This window comes from Marmota flaviventris, chromosome 1, assembly GCF_047511675.1.
Source record: "Marmota flaviventris isolate mMarFla1 chromosome 1, mMarFla1.hap1, whole genome shotgun sequence".
In the NCBI taxonomy this organism is placed as follows: Eukaryota; Metazoa; Chordata; class Mammalia; order Rodentia; family Sciuridae; genus Marmota; species Marmota flaviventris.
Window position 1 is genome coordinate 104,644,086 of NC_092498.1, and position 24,562 is coordinate 104,668,647.

Here is a 24,562-nt window from a genome sequence, read left to right on the forward strand (position 1 = left end):
CTGCATATGGCTCTGAGGTTTGCTCTGATTCTGGATTGATTGGGGGCAAGGTTTGGGCAGCGGGCATCATGCTCTTCCCTGGAGGAGGCATATGCCCTCCCTACTGTGACAGTGGAATATATTCAAGATCAGGGCTGAGACCCCAGTGGCTCAGTTATGAGGGCTTTGAAGAGGTCAATTTTTTAACTCTATCACTTTTCAACATATATATAGCTATAATTCCTCTTTCAGTAAAACTTTCCCTCTTCCTTCATTTGGAAACATTGAGGTAAAGTTTGTGAAAGAAAGAAAGGTTAGCCGGGATGTGGCCTCACAGAAGGGCACTTGCTAGCATGACAGGGCACTTGTCTAGCACAACAAAAACTGTGGGGATGGGGACACAAATGCTTGGCTCTTTCTCTTTATTCACCAGCTTTTAGAATGAGTTGTTTCCCCAGCATCTCCCCAAAATAGCTCAGGAATGTTGTTATTATTTTATATAGTACTTTTGCAAGCGTGCTATGTAGATCAAAATTTCACCCCAGTCCAGAGTCACAAAGCTGACAGTAGACAGGACCAGAACCCAGGCCCTCCCTGTCTATCGGAAGCTGATCCTGCTCTCCAGGCCCAGTTCATTCTGGAATGACAGGCCACAGCTGCCCCTCATGCCCAAGGCCCAGGGGAAAACCAAGATAAGGAGTGTCATGGTCACCACGTTGATAAACAGTGTTAATCAAGTGGAGAAAACTCTTCAGTAAACTGGAAAGTACCCATGTAGTTAAACATGAAACTCCTTATTCCCTCTGTGTAATTGAGCCACCAAACATGGCATGATTTCCAGTAAATGAAACCTCTTTTCTTTTTTTACAAAAAGCGTTACCTAATACTGGAGGGGAAGTACATATTCTAAACAAATCTGCCACAAGTGCACTAGGAGAATTCCACTGTGACAGCGGCCGTGAAGACAGAGAGGCCACAGCTCCTGACTTCCAGCATGGAGGTGCCCTGCGGCCGGCAGGGAAACACCTAACTCAGGATAGCGGTGGCAATGCCAACACAGAGGGAGTGACCTCCTAGACAGCTCAAAGGTACTCTCAGCAACTCCAGGAAGCTTCCACAGGCACCTGCTTCTCTTAACAGAGGCTTTTTTTGAATATAGGAGACCATGGATCAGTCACCCACACCCACATGTGAAGATAAGAGGCTAGAGAACAAGGCCCACATAGGCAGAGAGGAACCTGGGCAGGAGTTCCCACACTAACCAGCCCCCCTCTCCTAGGAATGGATGGGGACTTGGGGGTAGGCGCAGCACGTGTGATGCATAATCTACTTGCTGAGTAGAGTAATTTAAGTGCTGTGCCAATAAATGCCTCCCCCTACACAGGGTTTGTAATGCTATACTATCACAGGCTACCCTCTCTCCAAACAATAGCTTCAGCACCTTAAAACGAATAATAATAAAAATTAAAAAGCATTTGATTTTCCCCTTCAGCAGTTGCTTGCTATCTCCCCATAGATCACAAGGGACCGCTGCCTTCAAGAGCCCCTTCCAAATTAAAATGTGGGATTGCTACAATCTGTGCAAAAAACAAAAACAACAAAAAAACACCACTCATCAGATTGCCCCAGTGCATTCACCCAGTTGGTGGGTCCCTCAGAAAAAGGATACCTGCAGTGATCAGAGAAAGGTTACCTACAGTGATCTGCAGAAGACCATAAATATTTAAGTAGAAGTGACTTTGAACTGACCTCCAGTCACACAAAGGGACTAGGTAAATGTGGGCCTGGGGGTCAAGGGCTGGCAGCACCAACTCTCACTGTAGAATTAGAGTCTCAGGGCCCAAAGAAGGGCTCCAACCCTAAACCCACAGGCATACTTAGTAACCAGGACAGTGGGAATCCAGCACCAAGTGAGCACCACACACCTGGTGGCACAGACAAGTCACCACAGGTGTGACGGGGCCTGCAGCCCAGGACAGGTTTTTAATCATTAGCTAAGGCTTTGTGCTCCTTGAATGTAAGCCGACACCACCCCAGGGTTAACACACAGGCTGCTGTAGATGTCTCATAATTCCCCCACCTGCAGAGGTGGGACAATAGCTTCAGGGCAGAATCCTACCCCTCAGGCTTTCAAATACCAGCTACAAAGGCAGCGGGCCCACCACCCACGTGTGGGAGGCTCAGCACTGTTGAGTGTGCTTTCTCTAATTTGTTGAGGGTTTCCCCTTATTTCTTGGCGTGTCAATGAACTGAGACCTAAAGGCATCCAGCAGGCCATGGATGACAGGCTTCTGAAGGAAATGTGCAGGCTTATGGGAAACCTCACCGGCCTGCCTTTCCCAGAAATCCAGGCAGCTCCCACCCTCCAAGTTGGAAACAGCCAAAGACGGGATGTTGTTTTAGGTGTGGGAAGGGATGGTGAAATCAAAGAAAAGTATGGATCAAAGTTTAGCCTGTGGTTAAAAGGGGCGGGGATGGACATTCCCAAAGATTTGGGCCTGCTGGGCCAAGATGGCCTGGGGGTGGTGAGATGCTTCAGGGAAAAGCTGAAAACAGGGGTTGGTGGGGAAAGGTCTGGGCACCTTCCTGGAACTGTCTGTGAAAATGGGCATGGCTCTGAGCAGCAGGTTGTCCTGGGTCCAACTCATTCATGGAGTCCTGGAAGGAACAAGCTTCCCTTTCCATCCTTGGGCTCACCCTGACTTAGACCCTGGGACCCTCAGGCTAGGAAGGCTCTGTTTTCCTGCAAAAGTCCTGGGGCAGTGGACTTCACAGCCCTGCCCAATAACCAAAGGCTCCTCTTTCAAACCATATCTACAGACATCCTTTGCTACTTTCTCTGCTCGTTCTGAAGATGTGTTCCATGCAAATAATTGGGACAGTTCACAGAAGGGCCACCCAGACCTTTCTCTGACTTCGTGGTGGCCATTGCTGGTTCCTATTCAGGCCGCCTCACTGCCCTGCAGTTGGAGCAGCTTCCTCTTTACTCCATGGGCCAAGAAGAAGTTCTAGAAATGAATGGGGAACGATGAAGCAGCAAGACAGAAGTGAAGGGAGCTATCAACCCTGCAAACTTCCTAGGGCCGCTGTAAACAAGTACCGCACACTGGGCAGCCTCAAGGCATTTATTCTCTCACGGATCTGAGGCCTGGAAATCTGAAATCAAGGTGTAGGCGGGGCCATGCTCCCTCTTGAGGGCTGCAGGGAGAATCCCCCCTACCTTTTCCACTCTCTCATGGCTGTTGCAATCCTTGGAGTTCTCTGGCTTAGAGATACACAGCTCTGACCTCTGCCTCCCTCATCATATGGCCTTGTCCCCATGCATCTCCATGCGTCCTCTCCTCTTTTTATAAGGACATGAATCATTGGCTTTTGGCCCATCCTATTTCAGAATGACCTCACCTCCATAATTATTGCAAATAAGGCCATATTCTGAGGTTTTACTGTGTTGTTGTTGCTGTTGCTGCTGCTGCTATTGCTGCTATTGTTGTTTTAAATTTCTGGGTGTCACTTGACTTTTGCCAAAGCCACAGATGTGGAATCTGGTTCTCCTGAAATAATGGAATGGGGCGAGTTTCAGGGCAACATGATTGTACCTCCCACATCACGAAAGATGTGTACTCTGGGGCCAAGAAGGAGAGGCTCTGGCTATTTGTTTCCAAACCTGCCTTTTGCTGCACATAGTTTCTTTACCTGAAAAACCAGGTGTGAGTTTAACTGAAAAATGCACCTATGGGCTTGCCCCTCTTCACCAATGCACACTTTGCATCATCCATCAGGTGAGTCACATGTGCCATGAAATAAAGAAGAAAAACCTTCAAGGGGGTGACATGCAGAATTAAGAAGATAAGAATCTGAGAACTGTTCAAGATTATGGTTTTAAACTCCCACCCCTCAAGCTCTCCATGCAATACCTTAATGTTGACTCAGACCCCAAAGGACTCTGGGACCCGAGTGGGAGATAGGAAATAGGGAATTGGGAAATAAACTGATGATGTGTCTACGTCAGACCAGTCCCGGGAGTGGGGCCTGTTCCGGGCCATCCTCAAGGGGGCTGGTGGTGTCCAAACCAATGGCTGCAAGTGATCTTGGGAACAGAGATTCCCTGCCCACCTCTCAGGTCATATGCACCTCATTCTTCTTCTCCCCATTCCTCTCCCACAGTGAATCCTGCCCATCCTGTCAGCCTGCACTTGTTCTTAGGAGAAAGAACCAACTGGCACCAGCACCCACACCTTCCCTGGGATGAGGCTGGGAGATGAGACAGAGACTCAAGGCTGCATAGGACACAACAGCCAGGACTGAGGGCCTGAGGCTCACACCCAAGCAAGGATGGGTGCTCCCCAGGAACCTGAGTTAGAACAGTGACTGGCCTCCCCTCTGCCCACTATCTAGTCTCCCAACCTCATGTGTGTTACCACCTCCTAGATCTAATCTGGCTTCCCTTGTTAATGCCAGCCTGCTTGGTGTCCCTGGATCCTCCCTTCCCTCTTGTCCCCTTTGAACAAGGATCTTCTGTGGTGCCTTTCAACACCTCAGTACTGTGTGTGCAGACTATCTGCAACAGCACTCTGGAATAACTGAGTGTCAAGGTGTAATCACCGTGGGCTTTTTTGTTTTGTTTTGTTTTGGGGTTTTTTTTGCTGTTGTTGTTTTTCACATTTCTGGGACTCACTTGACTTTTGCCAAAGGCACACATATGGAATCTGGCTATCCTTACAAAAATGGAATGGCTGGACTTTGACCCAATGGAACTCTGAGCCTTCCCTCTCTGCTTCCTGAAGATCACAAAGGTTAAAGAACAAGGCCTGTTGTTGGGCTGATACAATGAGACTTCAATATGTTTGCATGAAGACTCCTAATGAGACATACAGAATCTGACATGGGCAGTGGTGAACCCTGAGACGCAGGTGGGCATATGTGGGTGATTTTCAAAAAACAGTGATAACTGCATAGCTACAATTTTGCTGTGGTATGTACCTCAGTGGCTTTGTGTTTCTGAAGTTTACCACTGGAAATGTTGTGGAAAGGTACTACAGGTAGAAAATAATCACTGCCCAATCCATTGCCTGGATTTATAGGCCATGAAGACCAGAAATTCATGCATGAGACTTCCATGAAGTCTTTTGTGATAAAAATCTAAGAGACACTACAGACAGAGACCATCAGAAGAGACTTACATAGCCCATGAACTCAAGGTTACCTGAATGACAGTCCTGGATTACTGGACTCTCAGCACCTATTCACAAAGCATCCAACCCCATATTTGACAAATGAAAAGCTTGAAATTTGCTGCTGCTTAATTTGCAATGAAATTAAAAGGGTACCATTAAACTAAGTTCTTTTCATTCACCAGAAGTTTCTATTTATCCACTTGGTAGGCATACCTTCTGAAAATAACTTAGATGCTTTGTGAGACTCTGTCGTGGGCCACCAGTGGAAGAGGCAAGAATGAAACGTGTCACAGATTTCCGAAACAGTCACAATTTGTCCTTGTTGAGCTCATTACTCAAGACAGCTTGCTCTGGGTGGTTTTAAGAGTTAAACAAACCTTATTGAACAAGGTGCCAATGTACATACACATAACACACACACTGCATGCACACACATGCAACACAGACACAAACACACACACACACATGCATACACACAACAGAATCAGGGGACGGTTGGCAAAAGCCAGTTTGAAAACTCCAGGCTTAGACAATGTAACCTGACTCCTGATGTCACCTTTGATGGAAACAGTCCATTGGCTTCACTTTAATTAAACAAAGGGAACCAAAGCTGTTATGACTCAGAAGCTATTCTGATATGACCTCTCCTCCAACATGAGAAACCAGCAAAAGCACTCAGTGTGTGTGCCAGCAGCTGGACGGGGTTCTCTGCACCTGTTCTTGAGCTGTTGCAGCTGGCACTGTCCTGCCCACCTCCCACACATAGCCACTGGAAGGCCACCGGAAGGCTGGAACCCGAACCAGGCCTTCTTCAAGGACAGCGGCCACTCTGTAAACAGTGCAGACATCCTCAGGGCTGGCTGTGCCAAGGCCACTCCCTGGATACTGGGGGTAGCCTAGGAGTCTGGCATGGAACCAGGTCAGACACATGGACTCCATGGTCTCCTAACAAAAGCCATGCCTACACCTCAAGAGTGTCAGGATTCCTGCACCGATAGGAACCAGCTCCCTTGGGTGACGTGTGGGAAGGTAAAGGTAAGATGGACAGAAGCAAAATATTCTGCCATTGGAACTTCAATAAAAAGCTGTTACCACTGTTTATACAATAGTTAGGCAGCTGTCAGAGGAAACCACCCTGAAAAACAGCACCTACCAAGCAGAGAAGCACATATGCCATATACCCTTGTTCCAACCCCAGGCCTTGAGGTCCTTGTTCTCCAATCAAGGGATCACAGGATCCAAGTCATCCAGAGTATCTTTCCTCATGTCCTTACCCTCAGGAAGCAGAGGACGTCCCCTGCAGCTCATCAGACTGGTTCTGTCCCATCAGATGGCAAGAGTACAAGATCAAAACACAAAACAAACAGCCAGGCCTGCAGAACTAAAAGGACTTCATTGTCCTCTCAAATCCAAGAAACAGCAAGTCAGGCTTTCCCTATTCATCACATATTTCCTGAGCAGTGCTGAGAATTTTAATACTTCATTTCATTCTAATCTCACAGAGATCCCAGAGGAAAGTGGTGGGAATCCCATTTTACAGAAGGGGAACATGGAGCCCACAAAACAAAAGGAGTCAAATCAAGGTCATGGAGCTCTCTAGTATTCACAGCTTGGATGGTTCCAGATTTGACTTTAGTTCCATGCTCATTCATAAGAACTAGTACACTCTGTGCTTTAGTGTACATGCACATGGAGATCTACAGAACAGCTGGAGCATAGTCCTAAAGAGCAGGACCACCTCTCCCATCACTGAGGATCTTATTACAACACATGGTTACACTGTAACAGCTTGTCTGAAACAACTGTCTCTGCAACAATCATTGCACTATGCCTGTGAACAGGCAGGAACATTTGCCCTATGTCTTAGCTCAAGACAAATCCATCAACTTAGTCAACACCCTCCATAATTTCCCACATATTTTCTCTGCAGTTTCTGCCTTTTCCCCCTCCTTTCAGATAAGATACCTGTCACTAATTGTGGCTTCCTTTTCACATTGGCTCCCAGGAAACTCTCAGCCTGTCTGCATGTTTCATCAGCTATGTTAACATTTACAAAGGGAGATTGCCCCCAGCCTCTAGTCTTAACGCAATGACTGACCTTTTTTTTAGCACATGCATTACTCTAACCTCACGTCCCATTAACATAAACCACAGCAATAAACAGAAGAAGATTCCGCTTTGGAGAAGTAATAGGAAAACCGACATCACAGGCAAACAGCCGCTGGATCAGTACACGATGGCTATAGGAAAGGTCTCTTCCCTCCTCGTGTCGGAAACACCACCAGGTGGTCATAAAGGCCCCACAGACAAATTCGACTCACTCACAGGCATAACATCATCAAGGTGACAGATGCTCCTACAGTTGATCATGGGCTGTCACGGGCAGTCATTAAGTCTGGCTGGCATGGGCCATCACCACCTTCTCTCTGCTGAGACCAGTGAATTATGCCAGAGAGTTTCAAAACAATCATGCCCCAACTCCGTGCTACCACAGGAATTCTGGCAGACCTAGCAGCTTGCAATGTTAAAACGTGCTGGGATGAAGCTATGCTGCAACCTCCTGGGAGGGCTCCCAGCCCCCAGGTTACATCTGCAGAGCAGAGGCGGGTGGCAAAGGAGCCAAGTGGAGGAAGTGCCACTGGTATGGGACAGAGTGGGGCAGCCGGGTCTAGGGCAGGATATAAGCAAATGCAGGGACATTCGCACCCCAGGGAACAGAGGGTGGCCTCAGAGCTGACCACTGACAGCCACAGTTACATATGGAGCATCCAAAAATCAAGCAGATCATCTGTTCCCAAAGCTGGAAGGCTGCCTGAGTCATGAAGTCCAAGGACAGGAGTCACCATGATTCCCGACAGCATGTGAGGTAAGAGGAGGAGGGAGAGAACCAGAGAGACCCTGTAGGAACCCCCCTATGCATCAGCTCAAGCAGCGCCAAGACCCAGGACGATGTGACAAGGCTCAAAGGGCACACCAAAACCTCCATCTGTCATGTTCATCCATGTGCAACGCAGCCTGCCCCAAAACACCAATCCTGAGCCCAAAACAGTGGTATTAAATAACCACTAATTTCCTCTCAAGTTCTACTAACAACATGTGCGGGTTTTTTTTTTTTTTCCCTACCACAATTTATCCTTGATTTAACAAATGTGGCATATCAAAAAATTAGAAGCAGTAGTAATGAATGTGTCCCTTCTCTGGAAAGGTAGAAAGTGCACAGACACAAGCAGACAAAGAAGCCAAGGTCAGGCCTGCAAGGGCCTCTCAGCACCTGGGTGACCTTGGAGAGTTTCTTCACATTTTTGAGCCCCAGGGGGTAGCCTAACCACCCAGCAGGTGCTTGATGAATGGTTAACAAAGAGAAAATAAAAACTGCTCTCAGGTAACCTGGTCAGGACCAAATGGTCCAGGGGATTCCCAAGGCCTGCCGGAATATGGGTGTTATCTGAAGGTCTGTCTTGTGCCAGTCCAAAGCACTCGGAACCCCTGTGCCAAGAAGGTTCCTGGCCCAAGCAGGGGCATGAGAGAAAAAAAGGATTGGATGCTTTTTGCCCTGAGAAATATACAGGTCCAAACCCTCCCCACAAGTTCCACTGGACAGAGGAAGATCAGTTTATACCACTTCACCCAGCACAAGGAGGCCGAAGGGATGAGAGCTGGGCTGCTATGGCCATATCCACCCTTCCATTTATCCCTCCACAGGCATGAGGAAGACAGCACAACCCTGCTTACGGGGAAAAGTTACACACTGGAAAAGATAGGGTCTCTGAGCTCAGACTGCCATGCATAGAAGCAGCTGAGGAGAGGCAGTACACAGCCAAGGCCACACCTGACCAGCACACCCACATAAGAGCCCTGCACTAGCTCCAGCTCACAGCTGTGATTCTCACAGTTGAGCTGCACTGACCTTCCCAAAGGTTTTTTTAAAACACAGATCACTGGGCTCCAGCCCATGGTTCCTGATTCAGCAGGACTGGCTGGCCTGCGACTATGCATTTCTAACAGGTTCTAGGCAATGCTGAGGCTGCTGGCCCAGGGCCACACTTAGAGAACTGCTGGTCAAAGCAGTTTAGAAAAGGTCACAGAGAGCTAGGAGCACAGACTGGACTCATGCATGGTCCTCACAGGGAAACACACACACACACACAGCGTCACATGCACAAAATGACAATTTGAATACAACAATACTCCTATAAGATGATAACCGAGCTGGAAAATTCCTGTCACCTGCTGACACTGCAGCTGTTCTAATGCAGTGATGCAACACATTGCCCACATGTTTGTGGTGATGCTGGTGTAAAAAACCTACTGTGCTGCCAGTTGTACAAAAGTAGAGCAATATACAATTTAATAGTACAAAATATTTGATAATGATAAGACATGATTATATTACTGGTTTATGTGGTTACTATACTGTATCTTTTATCCTTATTTTAGAGTGCACTCCTACTTATAAAAAGATTAACTGTAAAATAGCCTCAGGCAGATCCTCCAGGAGGGATTCCAGAAGGCAGCATTGCTGTCATAGGAGATGCCAGCTTCAGGAGTGTTCCTGCCTCAGAAGATCTTCCAACGGAAGATCTGTGATGATCCTGACCCTGAGCAAGCTCAGGCTAATGTGTGTGTTGTGTCTTAGTTTTTAACCAAAAAAGTTGGAAGCATTAAAAACAATGAACAATAGGCTCCACCATATAGCTTAGGTGTGTAGTAGGCTATACCACCCAGGTTTATTTAGGTACATTTTATGATGTTAGACAAAAATCACCTAATAATGAAAGCATTCTTAGAACCTGTCTCCATCATGAAAGTATACATACATTTATATACACTTAAAAATCATATGCATAATGAGCACACATGTAACAAAGAATACACATATAACAAGTATATACACAATACACTTATATTTGATACTTGACAATGACACACATACACACATATACATAATAATCACAGGTATAACAACCTCATGCAAAATGCAAATTTATGCATTCACATACATACAGAAATTACATGTACCATACACACATTCACATGCATACAACTACATGCATAATACACATGCCTATATATCATGTGTATAACAATTACTACATAATACACATTTATATACCTATTACAAACACATCACCAATAAAAATGTGGAAAAAACACATACAAAATACACATTTTGCAATCATATACATATAACATATGTATACATAATTACATTCATAGTACACACATATCTATGCAGTCATATAAGAAGTGCATATATAATACCCACATTCATATATAAATGACAATTGCACAAACATACACACCTATACCTATAACAACTACATGTCAAATGTACATCTATCTACACATTCATGTACATAATTAGATGCATGATACACACATCTGCACAATCATATACCTATATTACACAAAAACCTTACACATATCTATATACCCACAACAAATACATATTTAATACACACATTCACAACATGTAACAGGTACCTATATAATTCCCATTTATATATGTGTACATATGTGTATAACACAAGTACATGAATAACACACATCTTCATATTCAAACACATATAACAATGCATACCTAAAACACACACATTCACACACAGAGCTGCAAGAGGAGTGGGCCGGGCTAGAAAAAGAGCCAGCTGTCTTAGTGTCCACACTCACTGAAAGCAAATCACATCCTACTGTGGTGCGAAGCTGTGTCCAGAAGATTGAGAGGATCCTCTCCAAACACTAGGGACTCTGAGGAACCCAGTGAGAATCCCCCAGCAGCCAAGTTGGACACCCTCACAGAGACCCTTTGGACCTGGTGCACAGATGTGGCATTCCAGCAGGACAGGTGTCTACGACTTACCAATAAATCTGATGACAAAAAAGCCTCTGTGCACAGGGCAGAACTACAGAGGACCCTGGGGAAAATGGGCTTCAGCAAGGTTCTCAGAGTGGCACACAGCCCCCCATCCCCCTCAATCACAGAGACAAACTGCAGCCTATCAAAGCCAAGAGTACACAAAGACACACCCCAAGACCCTGGCTATGAGCGCCACAAAATAGTGAAGGGGAGGAAGTAGTTGGTCAGCTCGGGGCAGCACTGAGGCCAGCAGGGCAAACTGGACAGAAGTCGGTGCCGTCCCTGAGGGCCTCAGCTCTTGATGTTCCACCGAGGTGTCTGGCATAGTTTGTAGGTATTTAGATTTTCCGGAGACCTGTGTTGTTTTTATCTTCCTTTGACCTTTAATGCACATTTTGCTCCCCCACAAGTACAGAGACCCACAGCATGTGATAGTATTAAAGGGAGCACAATAACAACATGTGGCATGCCTAACCACCATGAATTCCCTTTTCCCTGCCCTTTGCCATCAGCTAGGTTAGGGAGCACCCTAACCCCTCTAGGTAAAGAAGGAGACAGGCTCAGTGGTGGTGCCAGGCTCTGAACTCAGAGGCTCTGATTCACCAGGCTGTGGCACCACCCTTCAGCCAAACCCTCAGCAAATAGTTTACAACCAGCCTCCTGTCTGGAGGCCTCTGAACTCAGCCCACAGAGACAGTAAGGCAGAAGGGCAAAAACCCCAGAGGAACCTGCTGAATGTGGCAAAATCGGGGCTAAGGATTTAGCCCATCCTGTTTGGGAGCTAAATGCAGCACACCTGACAGGTACCTGGAGGAGGTGGCAAGTGCAGGTATCTCCTTCCCTCATGGTGAGGCAGGGCAGGGCAGGGCAGGGCAGTACACTCTCCCCAGCAGCAAAAGGCTGCTTACATTGGCCCCCCCAGGATCACTTCCGATTTGTAATAAGAGGTAGTCTGTGTTCTACCTTCCTGAGCCCCACAGGTGTCCAAGAAGCTAATAAGTCACTAGAAACAAGGTTTAACCCCTTCATCTCCAATGGGTGGAGGCAAAGAAAACACCCAAGGAAATATGAAATTCTAAGGAGTTTCATTTAAAGAACAAATGGAAATTCATGTTTACCAAACAACAAGCAGAAGAGAAAGTGTTATCCTGTGTTTACCCTGAACCTGATAAAATCATGGCAGGTGTCAGACCTGAATGTTCACAAATGCTTGCATCACAATTTCCACATAGACACCCTGTGAGACAGCTACTGTCACTGTCCCCATTTTTATCACCAAGACAGCCAAGGAAACTCAGACTCAGGGAAATCAAGCCCTGAAGATACCTATTATTGATCTTAAGAGAAGTTCCCACAAAAAAGCACATGGATTCTCTCCTCTTAAGGAAAACAAATGGGAAGAATAAGAAGGTCAAATGTTCCTATAGAGATCTGGGCAGAAAAACTCCCCCAAGGGGCACAGTTTCAAGAGACAGTCTACCTGAGGACAAAATGTCCTCAACACAATGCAAAAGACTTACCTGTTCCAGGTGAACTTGCACACAGCAGGGAATCACCACCTGAAAGGGAGAAGAAACAAATAAGCAAATGGATTTTCAGAAAATACTTGGCCTAATGGCCAAAGGAGGTGCCCAAAGGCTTACACTATCACTAACCGCTGTCCTAGTCACCAAGTTGTAGCATTTCAAGACACAGAGGGCCTGAACTTAACAGAATCCAGTGTTTTGCTAACTTTGGGAAAGTTCAGGTCCTTTCTGAGAATTTGGGAAAGATTATAGAGCCTTCCTCCAAGAAAAATACATATCACTTACACAGACAGAATTTCACCTACAGTTTCTAATATATATATATATATATAATTATTTTTTATATATTAGAAATTATTTTTTAATTTATTTTTTGTGGTGCTGAGGATCGAACCCAAGGCATGTGCTAGGCAAGCGCTCTACCGCTGAGCCACAACCCCAGCCCTTACCTTCAATTTCAAAGAACTGGTGGACTCTCAGAACAGAAATTTCTGAACCATCCAAGCCCTTCCTCACTGGGAATCATGGAAAGCTAACCCCCAAAAAGGTGGAGGGCTCTTCAGAGTGATCTGCAAGCTGCCCACACTCCTCACACCCACACAGGGGCATGCTTTCTCCATAAAATGGACCGACTCTTCTAGAGCCGCTTCTAGAAGTAGAACTCAAAATAGAGTCTAAATGTGCCAAAGTTAGTGTGGATACTCCAGTCAGCACATGAGATGGTGGAAAGGAATTTCCTTTCACTACCACAGTCCTCCAAAGAAGATACAGCTTATTAAGAAAGACACATACGTAGCCGGGCATGGTGGCACACACCTGTAATCCCAGCATCTCAGAAGGCTAAGACAGGAGGATTGCAAGTTCAAAGCCAGCCTCAGTAAAAAGTGAGGTACTAAGCAACTCAGTGAGACCCTGTCTCTAAATAAAATACAAAATAGGGCTGGGGATGTGGCTCAGTGGCCGAGTGCTCCTGAGTTCAATCTCTGGTACCCTGACCCCCAAAAAGACACATACAAGGCAAAGTAATACAATCAAAGCTAAAACCCAAGCAGGAGAGATAAAGACATCAGGAACAACTGACCCTGTGGAGATAAAGAGCCCGTGTTTAGGGTTTGCCTTTAGTAGCCTCTCCGCTCTGACACTTACTAGCTATAGGACATTGACCTGAAACCCCTCTGAGCCTCAGTTCTCTTATCTGAAAACTATAGGTAGTAATAGTACCTTCTTTATGGGGTAGTTGTGAAGATTAAAAGATATAGTGTCTGAGATGCTCAGAACAACAGCTGGCACAGAGCAGGGTCTCTGCTTACAGGAAAGCAGAGCTCTTCCTGAGTACAAAGGGTCATGAGTCGGCTAGGGATCAAACTTGCTTTTTGCTTCTCTGAGAGGCTGACCAGGATCCTAGCACCTGCAAACAGCATTTCAATCCCCATGAGCTGCCTCTCTCCTCAGCACTCTCCTGGCTCTCCCACCTCCAGACCCCTGGCATGCTTCCATTCTCAAAAGAATTTTCTAGAAATGTGGAAAGGAAGGAGAAACCCAGGCATCTGACTAATTGTCCTTGCAGTTTGGAGTGGGTGGTAGTGTGACCTTGGTTCTTACTGTGGCAACTATTTATAGCTTTTTTGCTTATCTTACTCAGTAAGTTCCTCAAGGAATATGTGACACATGGTCATTCATTTGTCTGGGGCCTCTCATTACTCCACCAGGATTCTGACTCATTCCTGCTGGGGCCAGGGGTATTCTCTCATGGCACCCATCCTTCCCTTTTAACTGGCAGTTCCTTCTGCACACACACACAGCAGCTGGCAAACAGGGACATATCCTTTTCATTTGTTTGTTATATATAAAAGCTTGAGAAAATTTACAGGGTGATGGTGGCACTGAACAAGGAGATCCCATGGTAAAAGAGCACTGTGATTCATGTCACCCCAAGCAGAGTACATTCTCAATGCACACATGCATCCTTGTGCCTCACTACATGTGTGACACGCTGACAAGAAATGTGCAATCGGAGCCCCTGCCTTTAAGAAGTCATTGTCTGTATTCCACTCTAGGCAAGATTAATCAGCGATCAAAAGAAAGGAGCTATCAAGGCATGGAAAGAATGGAAAAGCATGAAGTGGTATTACTGTGTTTAAGAAGTCAATCTGAAAAGTTTATACTGCTATATGATTCCAACTACATGACATTCTAGAAAAGACTAAACCATGGGGACAGTAAAAGAATCAGTGAATGTCACAAGTTGGGGGAAGGAGGAATGAATACATGGAACACAAATTTTTAGGCGGTGAAACTATTCTGCATGGTTCTGTCACGGGGGATGCGTGCCATTAACTTTCATGCGGACCCACAGAATGAAGAGTACCCAAAGTGAACCCCAGCATAAACTATGGACTTAGGTTAATAAATAACATTTCAATATTGGCCCATCAAGTGTAATACGTGTGTCACAGGATATAATATGTTTATATGAGGGAGATGAGGACCTGTGTTCAATTTTTCTAAAAGTCTGAAACTGTCCTAAAAAATAGAGTCTATTAACTTTTAAATTAATCGTTTGGAAGCATGTTTGTTGCAAGAAACAAAAGAAAAGCTCCAGACAATATCAGAAACTTGAATTAAAAAAAAAAAAAAACAGCCACTAAAGAATTCAGTCCAGAAATCAAGTGCGTTTGTGCATCCCCCTAGGGCAAGATGGAATGTAGTAACACTGCCCACCTGGCCTGGCCCCAAGTGCCCTCCAGCAACTGAGAGATAAGCTCTGTGAGCAAGGGCTGCTCAAGTTCCACCTTGCCTGGGACCATGCATGATCAAGTAAAAACTTCAGGATTCGTTCCTTCAGAATGGCTAAAACCAGATTCCAGGACAGGAAATATAGATACAGATGCTGGATATAGATGCTATTTCCATATTATTTCTCCTGCCTTAGAATAAGGAGGGCAGCTGACCACAGTGAGAACCATGTATCAAGGCTACCAAGTCCAAGGTGTTCACATCTTACTTTAGATCAGTCTGCATAGTCTGAACATTAAAAAACACATTGAACAGCTCTGATGCATTTGCAAGGTGGACCTTGGATGCCACCTCAGGACTTCAACCTGCCTAGAAAGGCAGAAACACACATCTTCTCTGGATAAGGCCGCATAGCAACCACTGGAACCCACAAAACTCTGGGGCTCATCACCAGCCATTGCACTTGGCTCTCTGACCTTCAGACCTCCAGTCCACTTCTCCTGCACCAGGGAGAAGGAGCTTCCCATGATGGAGAGTCAGGTGACTGAGGAGGGCGATCACCCAGAGTCAGATCAGGATAGCACAGCAAGTCACCTGCCTGCTCCTCCATCTTCCATTCTTGCTCTGACCAAATGCCCTGGTTCTCTCACCCTTTTGCTTTGACAGAGGAAGCACTGTAAGCCTGGGTCATCTCTAGGTTGGCTGACCTTGCTCAGCATGAAGAAGCTGATATGTCTTTAGCAGGTAAGTTCTTAGAAAGCCCATCCTGGCCAATGGACAGTCCTGACAACTGAGCAGTGCGGGCCAGCACTGCAGGACTGGGCAAAAGACTGACACTGTCATGTTCACAGAAACCATTCTGTAAAGCTTGAACCCGGGCAGGGTCCACTGAGCTGCACCTGACGCGTGGCTCGATCCCCATGTGCAGGCTCAAATCAGTCGCATAAACATGTGACCAGAGGGCCAAGTGCTGTGTCTTCAGGTCATTCTCCTGAGTCCTCACCACAGCCCAGAAATCTTATCCTATGTGTGAGAAGCTCAGTCACAGAGAGAGCTGCTGTGTGCAGGTCCTCACAGAGGAGATGCTGGCTGGTCCCAAACACCTCATGCTGCTGACAGGAACTGAAATCCTCACTACAGGATTGACAAGAGGTGACAAGATTGGGATGGGGCTGGGACTATAGCAGCTCCCATGGAAGCTAGAGGAAATCCCAGGAGAGGGCCACGGGCTTTGGAGCATGAGCCGTGAGCCACTGGTTGCAGGCTACAGCACCCCAGGACTTATCCCTCCCTTGATAGTGGCCCCTCTGAGAGACCGGTGTGACAGCCACTTTATGGCCTTCTCTCAGTTCTGTTTGAAGCCTAATCTACTGTTACCAGGGACAACCACAAACAAACAAGGTGTGCCCTGCCCACACCTGGCTACGTGGGCGCCTGAGCTGGCTGGTGTTGATAACCTCGTCTCAAAGCCAGCAGTTCAACAGGATGGAAGCAGGGGGTGGCAAGGGCTTCCACCCAGTCTGACTGTGTCACTGGGACCATGTGGTTGAGTGTAAGTGTGCATACATGGGCATGTGAATGAGTTTGAATGTGACCATGTATATTTAAAGAATATGGGGCCTGTGGGTGTTCTTCAGAGGTATAATGCTTGCCAAGCATGAGTGAGGCCCTGGGCTTCATCCCAGCACCACAATAATAAAAAAAAAAAAAAAAAAAAACTTTTAAATAGCAGGGTGTGGTGGCACATGCCTACAATTCCAGCTACTCAGGAGACTGAGGCAGGAGGATCACTAGGTTGTAGATCAGCCTCAACAACTTAGCAAGATCTTGTTTCAAAATAAAATATAGAAATGTCTAGGGATGTCGCTCAATGGTACAGCATCCCAGGTTCAATCCCCAGTACCACAAAAAATAGGGGAGGAAAAAAAGAACAAGAGCCTGTGTGACAGTTTATTTCTGAGTTTTGACAGTGCTGTGAGTTTCTAAGTGTGTGTACATATCCGAGTTTGTGTGTGGGAATATGTGTGCACACCCTGTGGGAATGTGTGTGTACATTTGAAATTGTTCATGTTTGTGTGTGTGTATGTGTGTGTGTATGTTTGTCTGTCTGTCTGAGTCTCTATGTGTATCTATCTATGAGTGTCCATGTGTATCTCTAAGGGTGTGTGTACACATACCCAACCAAAGTTCAGTCTCGCTGAATTCAATCACGGAGGTTAATTACTGCTTTGGCTAACAGGTGCTTCTCACCAGAGAAAGCACTTTCTCCCAGGCCGCTGCCTCCCTCACTTAAGGCACCAGGCAGAAGCCCAGGCTTCAGTGCAGATCCAACTCAGAGAGACTGGGATCCACTGTAACTACCTGTCCCACTGCCCCCTGCTACCCCTTGGAGATCAAGGCCCTGAGGGAGAAAAAGAAGACTTCAGTTCAACACACACTTTGCCATGTTCTCCCTCTGATTCATACAACGAAGCTTATGAACTCAGTTTTGGGGGTTGCTTCCTATTATATTTTCTTTTGGACAGAGTCAAATAGAGAGTGATAATTTTCTACCAGTTTCTCTAAAAACATGTAGCCTTACCTATTATTTTATAAATAGAATAAAGGTAAATGTGAGTTCAACCTTTTGTGAATCATCAAAATTTCTGATGCCTTACCTATTACTTTATAAATAGAATAAAGGTTAAATGTGAGTTCAACCTTTTGTGAATCACCAAAAATTCTGATTGTGTGAGGTCACATGAATGAGCCCCAAGAGCCCCAGGAAACATGGAGCGAGAACTGAGAGGCCACTCTCACTGCCAGCACACCTTCACTCGGTCACCCACTACCGTGGGGAGCCTGGGCAGTTTTTGCTCTCTTTACTATCCATTTTTCCTTCCTGCTCTCCAGGTATTTTTGTCCTAGGAGAACTCTCCTCACACTGGAGTCAAGCAGGCCTGGGTGAATCTTGTTCATGCCAGGATTCTGGAACTGTGAATGAGTTCAGCAGCACCAACCAAGTCATGAAAGTGCGTGGGGTCAGTGAACCCACAAACAGAAAGCCACCATTCAGGTACAAAACAAGTGCAAAAGGGGTCTAGAAAGCAGGGTGAGCCACCAGCCAGCCTCAGCCTCGAAAATGGGGAGAAAGCAATTTGCTAAGTCAAGCAAAGAGGCACCACTTCATGCACAAGTTCTACCATTATATAAATGACTTTAATTATAATAATGGAACTATAAACAAGCTGCATGGGGCTGCGGTTGTAGCTCAGTGGTAAAGCACTTGCCTAGCATGTGTGAGGCCCTGGGTTCAATCCTCAGCACCACATAAAAATAAATGAATAAAATAAAGGTGTTGTGTCCATTTACAACTAAAAAATATAAATAAAAATATTTTTAAAAAAATAAGACAAGCTGCATAAAATTAGAAGTGAAGTTTATTTCTTCTTTATCTTTATGAAGAAACTTCACCATAAAGCCAGGACGGCACGCTTTCTTTCCCAAACCATAAAGAGGTCAGAGGTCACCTGTTTCCCTGGCCTGAAAGACTCCCCTATAGACACGGAGGGTTGGCTGGCCACTGGAACCTCCATGTAATTCAGGTTGGGTCACCTCTCATGGCTCTATAAATGGCAGCACTCTGGGTGGAGGGAGGGCAGAGGCCTTTTTGAAGGAATGTTTATTATTTTACATATTTCACTTCACTTGTTATATATGATCGATAAAACAGCAAGATGTTTTTATACTCCCATCACGTAGAAGATTGAGAAAAGATAAACAGCTCAATTGGTTTTTGTTTGTTTGTTTTTAAATATTTATTTTTTTAGTTATAGGTAGACACAATATTTTATTTTTATGTGGTGCTGAGGATCGAACCCAGTGCCTCACACATGCTAGGTGAGTGCCCTACCTCTGAGCCACAACCCCAGCCCTGGCTCAATTGTTTTTATTACCATTATTATTATTGATTATGAATGATGTAGAATAAGAAGAAGAAAATTGCCCCCTCCCCTAATGGTGACAACTCTAAGAGAGGGGGACATTTGCCCCACTGTGGACGTCACAGCAGCAAAACACCCAACTAGCCGCTTAAACAACAGGAATTTATTTCCTCACAGGGTTAGAGGCTGAAAGTGGGAGATCAGGTATTGACAGGGTTGGTCTCTCTCCTTGGCTTGTAGAATACATCTCCTCCCTGTGTCCTCATAGGGTCATCCTTGGATTCGCGTCTGTGTCCTAAACTCTTCTTATCCTTCTTCTTATAAGGATACCAGTCACATGGGATTAAAACCTATCCTAATGACTTCCTCCTAACTGATACGGTCACATCCTGAGGGGTTAGGACTCTAACATGAATTCGAGGGGACACAATTCAGCCCCTAACAACAAAGGTCTTAAGGGATCAGTGGCAACCTAAGGCTGGTTCACATGGAATATCTGCAGAACACTATGGGCCCACCAGAGCTGCCGACAACATGCAATGGCTTCCTCATCCCATGCCTCCTCAGTCAAAGCTGCTGAAATGTGCCTAGGCTGGGAAGAGATTTGGGGAGCGCCCCAGGTCAGGCTTTTACCAGGAGCCTGCAGATAATGAGGGATCTATACAAAGGATGGGCACACAATGTAGGCTTAGGGACTTTATTAACTCTCTTTGCTTCCTTCAAGGGCTCTCCTTAACTTGGTGTTTTGTGTCCTCTTTGTCAGGCTTGACCCTGGAAGCCCTAATTAGGTTCACATTCCTCAGGAAGCTCTGTTACCCTGAGTAAGTGTTAAAGCCCAATTGAGCCTGCTCTAATCCCTGGGAGAAAACAGGAGCCTAAAAAAGCAATTCACCCTCCTCTGCCTACCTGCCTGTCAGGAAGCAAGGAACATGGATGAGAAAGAGGGAAAATTGTTGGAATCATGTTTTATGTTTTTCCTTAAAGTAACAAACAGCCATCAAGCCTTTGGCACAGTATAAGAAAGACTATCCCCAGCATTCAGTTCCCAGATTCCCTCCTGGGGCCTCAATTTCCTCTTCCAATCCAGCTGTCCGATTCCAATAATTTGGGGAGGGGGAAAGAAAGGAGTTGTGCACCTATCCTACACAGGACAAGCTGCATCTGTCAGAACCCTCTGCTTCACTCACTTACTCAGGCTGTGGCTACCCTTAGCCAACTGAGGGAGGCTGCCCACGAGGGAACCCTGGGTCTGCCTTGCTTCAAGCCCACAGCACATGGCTCATAGGGAGTATAATAGAATGAAAACATAAAATGAGTGCTCTGTGTCCATTATGTTATCAATATTCATCCCAGATCAGAAATAGAATATGAGTCTATTATTGGAGACAGGTCCTGGGAACTCTCAAAGGAGCTGGCAAGTACACCCTGGGGACCCACCACTGTACATACTCTACTCAAGCTTGGGCCAGTATTGCATGACAGGATCTTTTGCTCAGTTACCAGCATGTGATCTTGTGGCCAAGTCTGTCTCAAAGATCAGGGCCCGGCAGGGAAGCCAGACACACTCTCAGCACACAGCTCAGGAAGCCCAGGCCCACAGAGCAGGGAGTTAAGATAAGACCTTTAGTCATTAGGCAAGACCATAGCCAGGGTCTATAACGGCTCAAGCCAACCCTTATCAGATTCCTGCATTTTAAAAGAGAAACAAAGATTACATATGATGATGGATAAAATGCTAATGGCTTGCTATATAATCAGAAGAAAACCTCATAAATCCAACTTACTTGCAGAAAGATTAAGAAGTGATATTTAGTTTTAGTCTTTTTAGTCTTCTTTGCTGGGAGCAGTGGAGCACATCTATAATCCCAGCTATTCCAGAGGCTGAGGCAGGAGGACCACAAGTTTTTGAGGCCAGCCTGGGCAATTTATCAAGACTCTGTCTCAAAAAAACCTTAAAGGACTACAGATTTGGCTCAGGCGTAGACAACTCGCCTAATGTGCAAAACTCTTGGTATGTTCAATCCCCAATACAAAAAAAAAAAAAAATGTGGTAGGGTTTTTCTGTTTTCTTTTGGTGTTTAGCTCATTTAAAATGTCAATGATTATTAGGCAGGGTAGTATATACCCGTAATCCCAATAACGCTGGAGGATGAGGCAGGAGGATTGCAAAATCAAAGCCAGCTTCAGCAACTTAGTGAGGTCCTAAGTAACTTAGCAAGACCCTATCTCAAAATAAAAAATAAAAAGGGCAGAGGATGTCAAGCGGTAGTGCGCTCGCCTGGCATGCGTGCAGCCCGGGTTCGATCCTCAGCACTACATACAAAGATGTTGTGTCCACCAATAACTAAAAAATAAATATTAAAAATTCTCTCTCTCTAAAAAAAAAATTTAAAAAAAAGGGCGGAAGATGTGGCTCAGTGGTTAAGCATTCCTGGGTTCAATCCCTGGTACTAAAAATAAAATAAAATAAATGCCAAGGATCAAATATAACTGGATTAAAACGACTAGATCCATTTTCACAAGGAAAAGGCAATGTCAAAACTCACTGTCCCTCCTTATCAGCTATATCTTAATAAACCTAAAAATATGTCACATGCAATTTGCAATTACTTATAAAATACATCATGACACTGGTAAGTAACTTACATTTCAACTAATTTGAAAAGATTGATGATTAACTCTACACCTTATTAACTCTAAACTCTATTTCCAACCTTTCTAAGATTTCAGTAGATTGTGTTTTCAATAATGGTGGCACCATACAGGGTCTCTGCATAGTAATTGCCATTTCCTATCAAGAGGTAGAGTCCACCCCATTCTCTTGATTCTGGGCTTGTCCTAGATTTGCCTTGTGACCTGTTAGAATCAATGGAATAAGGCAGAACTTCTGAAGCTGGGCTTCACAGGGCTGTGGCTGCCACCTTTGCCTCAAGAATCCACTCTTGGACCCAATCACCATAGGAAAGGAAGCCAGGGTGGCCACGCGGAAAGGTCTACAAGGGGGGCAAAAGACATCCACCAATCCAGTGCCCATCGACAGAAACAGACATGAGCGCATTTGTGACCTTATCCTGAGGTCAATCCTGAGCGTTCCTCCACTCTCCCACTGCCAGGGTCCCTCCCTGTTACTAATAGCAGGATGATGCATGCACATGCCTCATCTCTTTTAGCACCTTTCAATAAGGTAATTTTTGAAACCTCCCTGGTTGTAGCACACACGCTCACACCCTACATGACAGCAAGTATTGGTAGGACATCTCTGCAGATAGGAGATAAGGATGTGAACGTTCTCCCTTGGGCATTTCGCAAGCCCAGATGTGACCCCTCCTGCAGAGAAGGACTAAATAAACAATCATGGTGCTCAGGGTGAGCCAATCAAGAGGAAGACAAGAATGGGCTGCCTTCCAGTTCCAAGTCAAAGGAAGTATGTGCAGTTGTTCTTCCTTTAAGAGAAGTGCACAGAAATGCCATGACCCCCCACCCCGTGACTTTTCTAATACCGTCATTCTTTTCCCAAAGAAAAGGTCCAGTGAGACAACAACTTTAAAATATAGCCTTGTTTCTAGAGGCCTTGAAAGTGAGTAGTCTGCATGACATCTACTGCCATGTACACTTCCAACTTCATGTCAAAAAGGTCATGCAGCTCCCAAGCAGGAGAGAGTGGCCCCCCCAGTCCACAGGTGGTTCAATAAGCTGATGCTGCCATCTCCTGCTTCCGCAGAGGCCATGCAGGATCTGAGATTCCACCGGAACCCAGTAATAGCCTCCTCTGATCAGCCCTAATTTCCACTGGCCTTTTGCTAATGATAGTACAGAGAAAATGCACATCTCCAGGGAGGGGACTGTAGGATCTCATAAATAAAATGGTGCTTCCAGAGGGAAGGTGACCTTCTTACCGTCAATGCTCAGTGGTTACTAGTAAAGGAACAGCAAAATGAATGAGCTAGAGACTGGCGTGGTAGTGCATGCCTGCAATCCCAGCTACTCTGGAGGCTGAAGCAGGAGGATCAAGAGTTTGAGGCTAGCTCAGGCAACACGGTGAGACCTGTTTCGAAATAAAATTTTTATAAAGGGCCTGGGATGTGACTCAGTGGTAGAGCACTTGCCTGGCATGCGTGAGGCCCTGAATTTAATCCCAGGATTGCAAAAAAATAAAAAGAATAAGCTGCTCCTTCTCCAAACTCTTTTCAGGTCAGTGGTCGCAACCTCCTAGTTATTCATTCATTCATGAACTCATTCACTCACAATGACAAATGGAACACCACACCTCAAGACACTGGAAGATGGAAGAATAAATAGTTGTCTTTAAGAATTCAGTTTAATGAAGAAGAAAAGATACCAAAATACAGGTTATTCAAGAAGAAAATGGTAAATTCTGTATAAGGGACTAATGAAAGAAATTTCCCTCAGAGACACTTGATCAGAAGGATCTAAGAATAATAAAATGAATAATTTAGTCTCTACCAACTGTCCTTTGCTCCAGGGAAGGTCAATAAGAAAGGAAAAAAATTAGAAAACTTAATAGATCACAATTTATCATCAACTCTCAAAAATATTTTTATTTAAGCATTAGGCTATCTATTGCTAACTAGCTAATTCTGAATGTCCTTATGAACATATTCCATAAGACTCACCATCTGAAGCTAAACCTCCACTCAGGTTCATACTACCCTTCTAATGGCACCACCCACTCTCTATTCAGGATCCCAAACTATTTACCTAAGGATTACCCACAAGCCCTGCCTCTGCCCATTCTGATTGGCAGGCCAGTCCTAACAGGTCCACCTTTAAACACCCACAAAGCTACTTCTTCTACCCATTCATGGAAATATTACTTAGATCAGTCCATCCTTGGCCCTCCCTGAGCAGAGCTAAGATTTCTAAGGAGCATCCTAAGGACCAGTCAAAGCCTCTTCCCTCACCAATTGCTTTTTAAATGTAAAAGACAGAAATCTCCCAAAAGACAAAGGTTTTAGATCAAGATTCTGAAATCAGAATTTCTTAGGGCACAATGTTTATTCATTCAGACCTTCTATTATGGCCTCCTTCCCCCTCCCCGCAAAAGAGACTGCTATGTGTTTATTTTTCTACAGACCCTCCTGAGCAGGAGAAAGTTTCCAGTAACAAGGGAGGGCTAACAGCCCAGACCCTTCCACAGGACTCCATCCAGAAGGGTTCCATCAAGAACAGAGAGAAGCCTGCCCATTTCGGAAAGTTCTGGGGAAAACGGCAGTTGCGTTATACACAGATATGCAGTGCACGAAAGGGCAAGATTCAAAATGCCGGAAAACACACAAAAGTGAATTCTGCCAGCTGCTCCTGGGAGGCGGGCTATTTCTCCTGAGCTATTTCTGTGCTCAGCAGAAAATG

The 24,562-nt window shown here is 45.4% G+C and overlaps 1 protein-coding gene across 3 annotated transcripts in view; it reads right to left on the reverse strand.

Moving 5' to 3' along the window:
• The window catches only part of Tns3 (tensin 3), a 266,434-nt gene that overhangs the window by 163,216 nt on the left and 78,656 nt on the right, over window positions 1-24,562 (reverse strand). For all 3 annotated transcript variants that reach the window (XM_071614592.1, XM_027938365.2, XM_071614583.1), the window contains exon 4: window positions 12,528-12,566. Coding sequence is in view for 1 of the 3 variants with exons in the window: in XM_071614583.1 (XP_071470684.1) it covers window positions 12,528-12,566 (39 nt within the window). In the remaining 2 variants the exon portion in view is untranslated. The remainder of the gene's footprint in view (window positions 1-12,527; window positions 12,567-24,562) is intronic.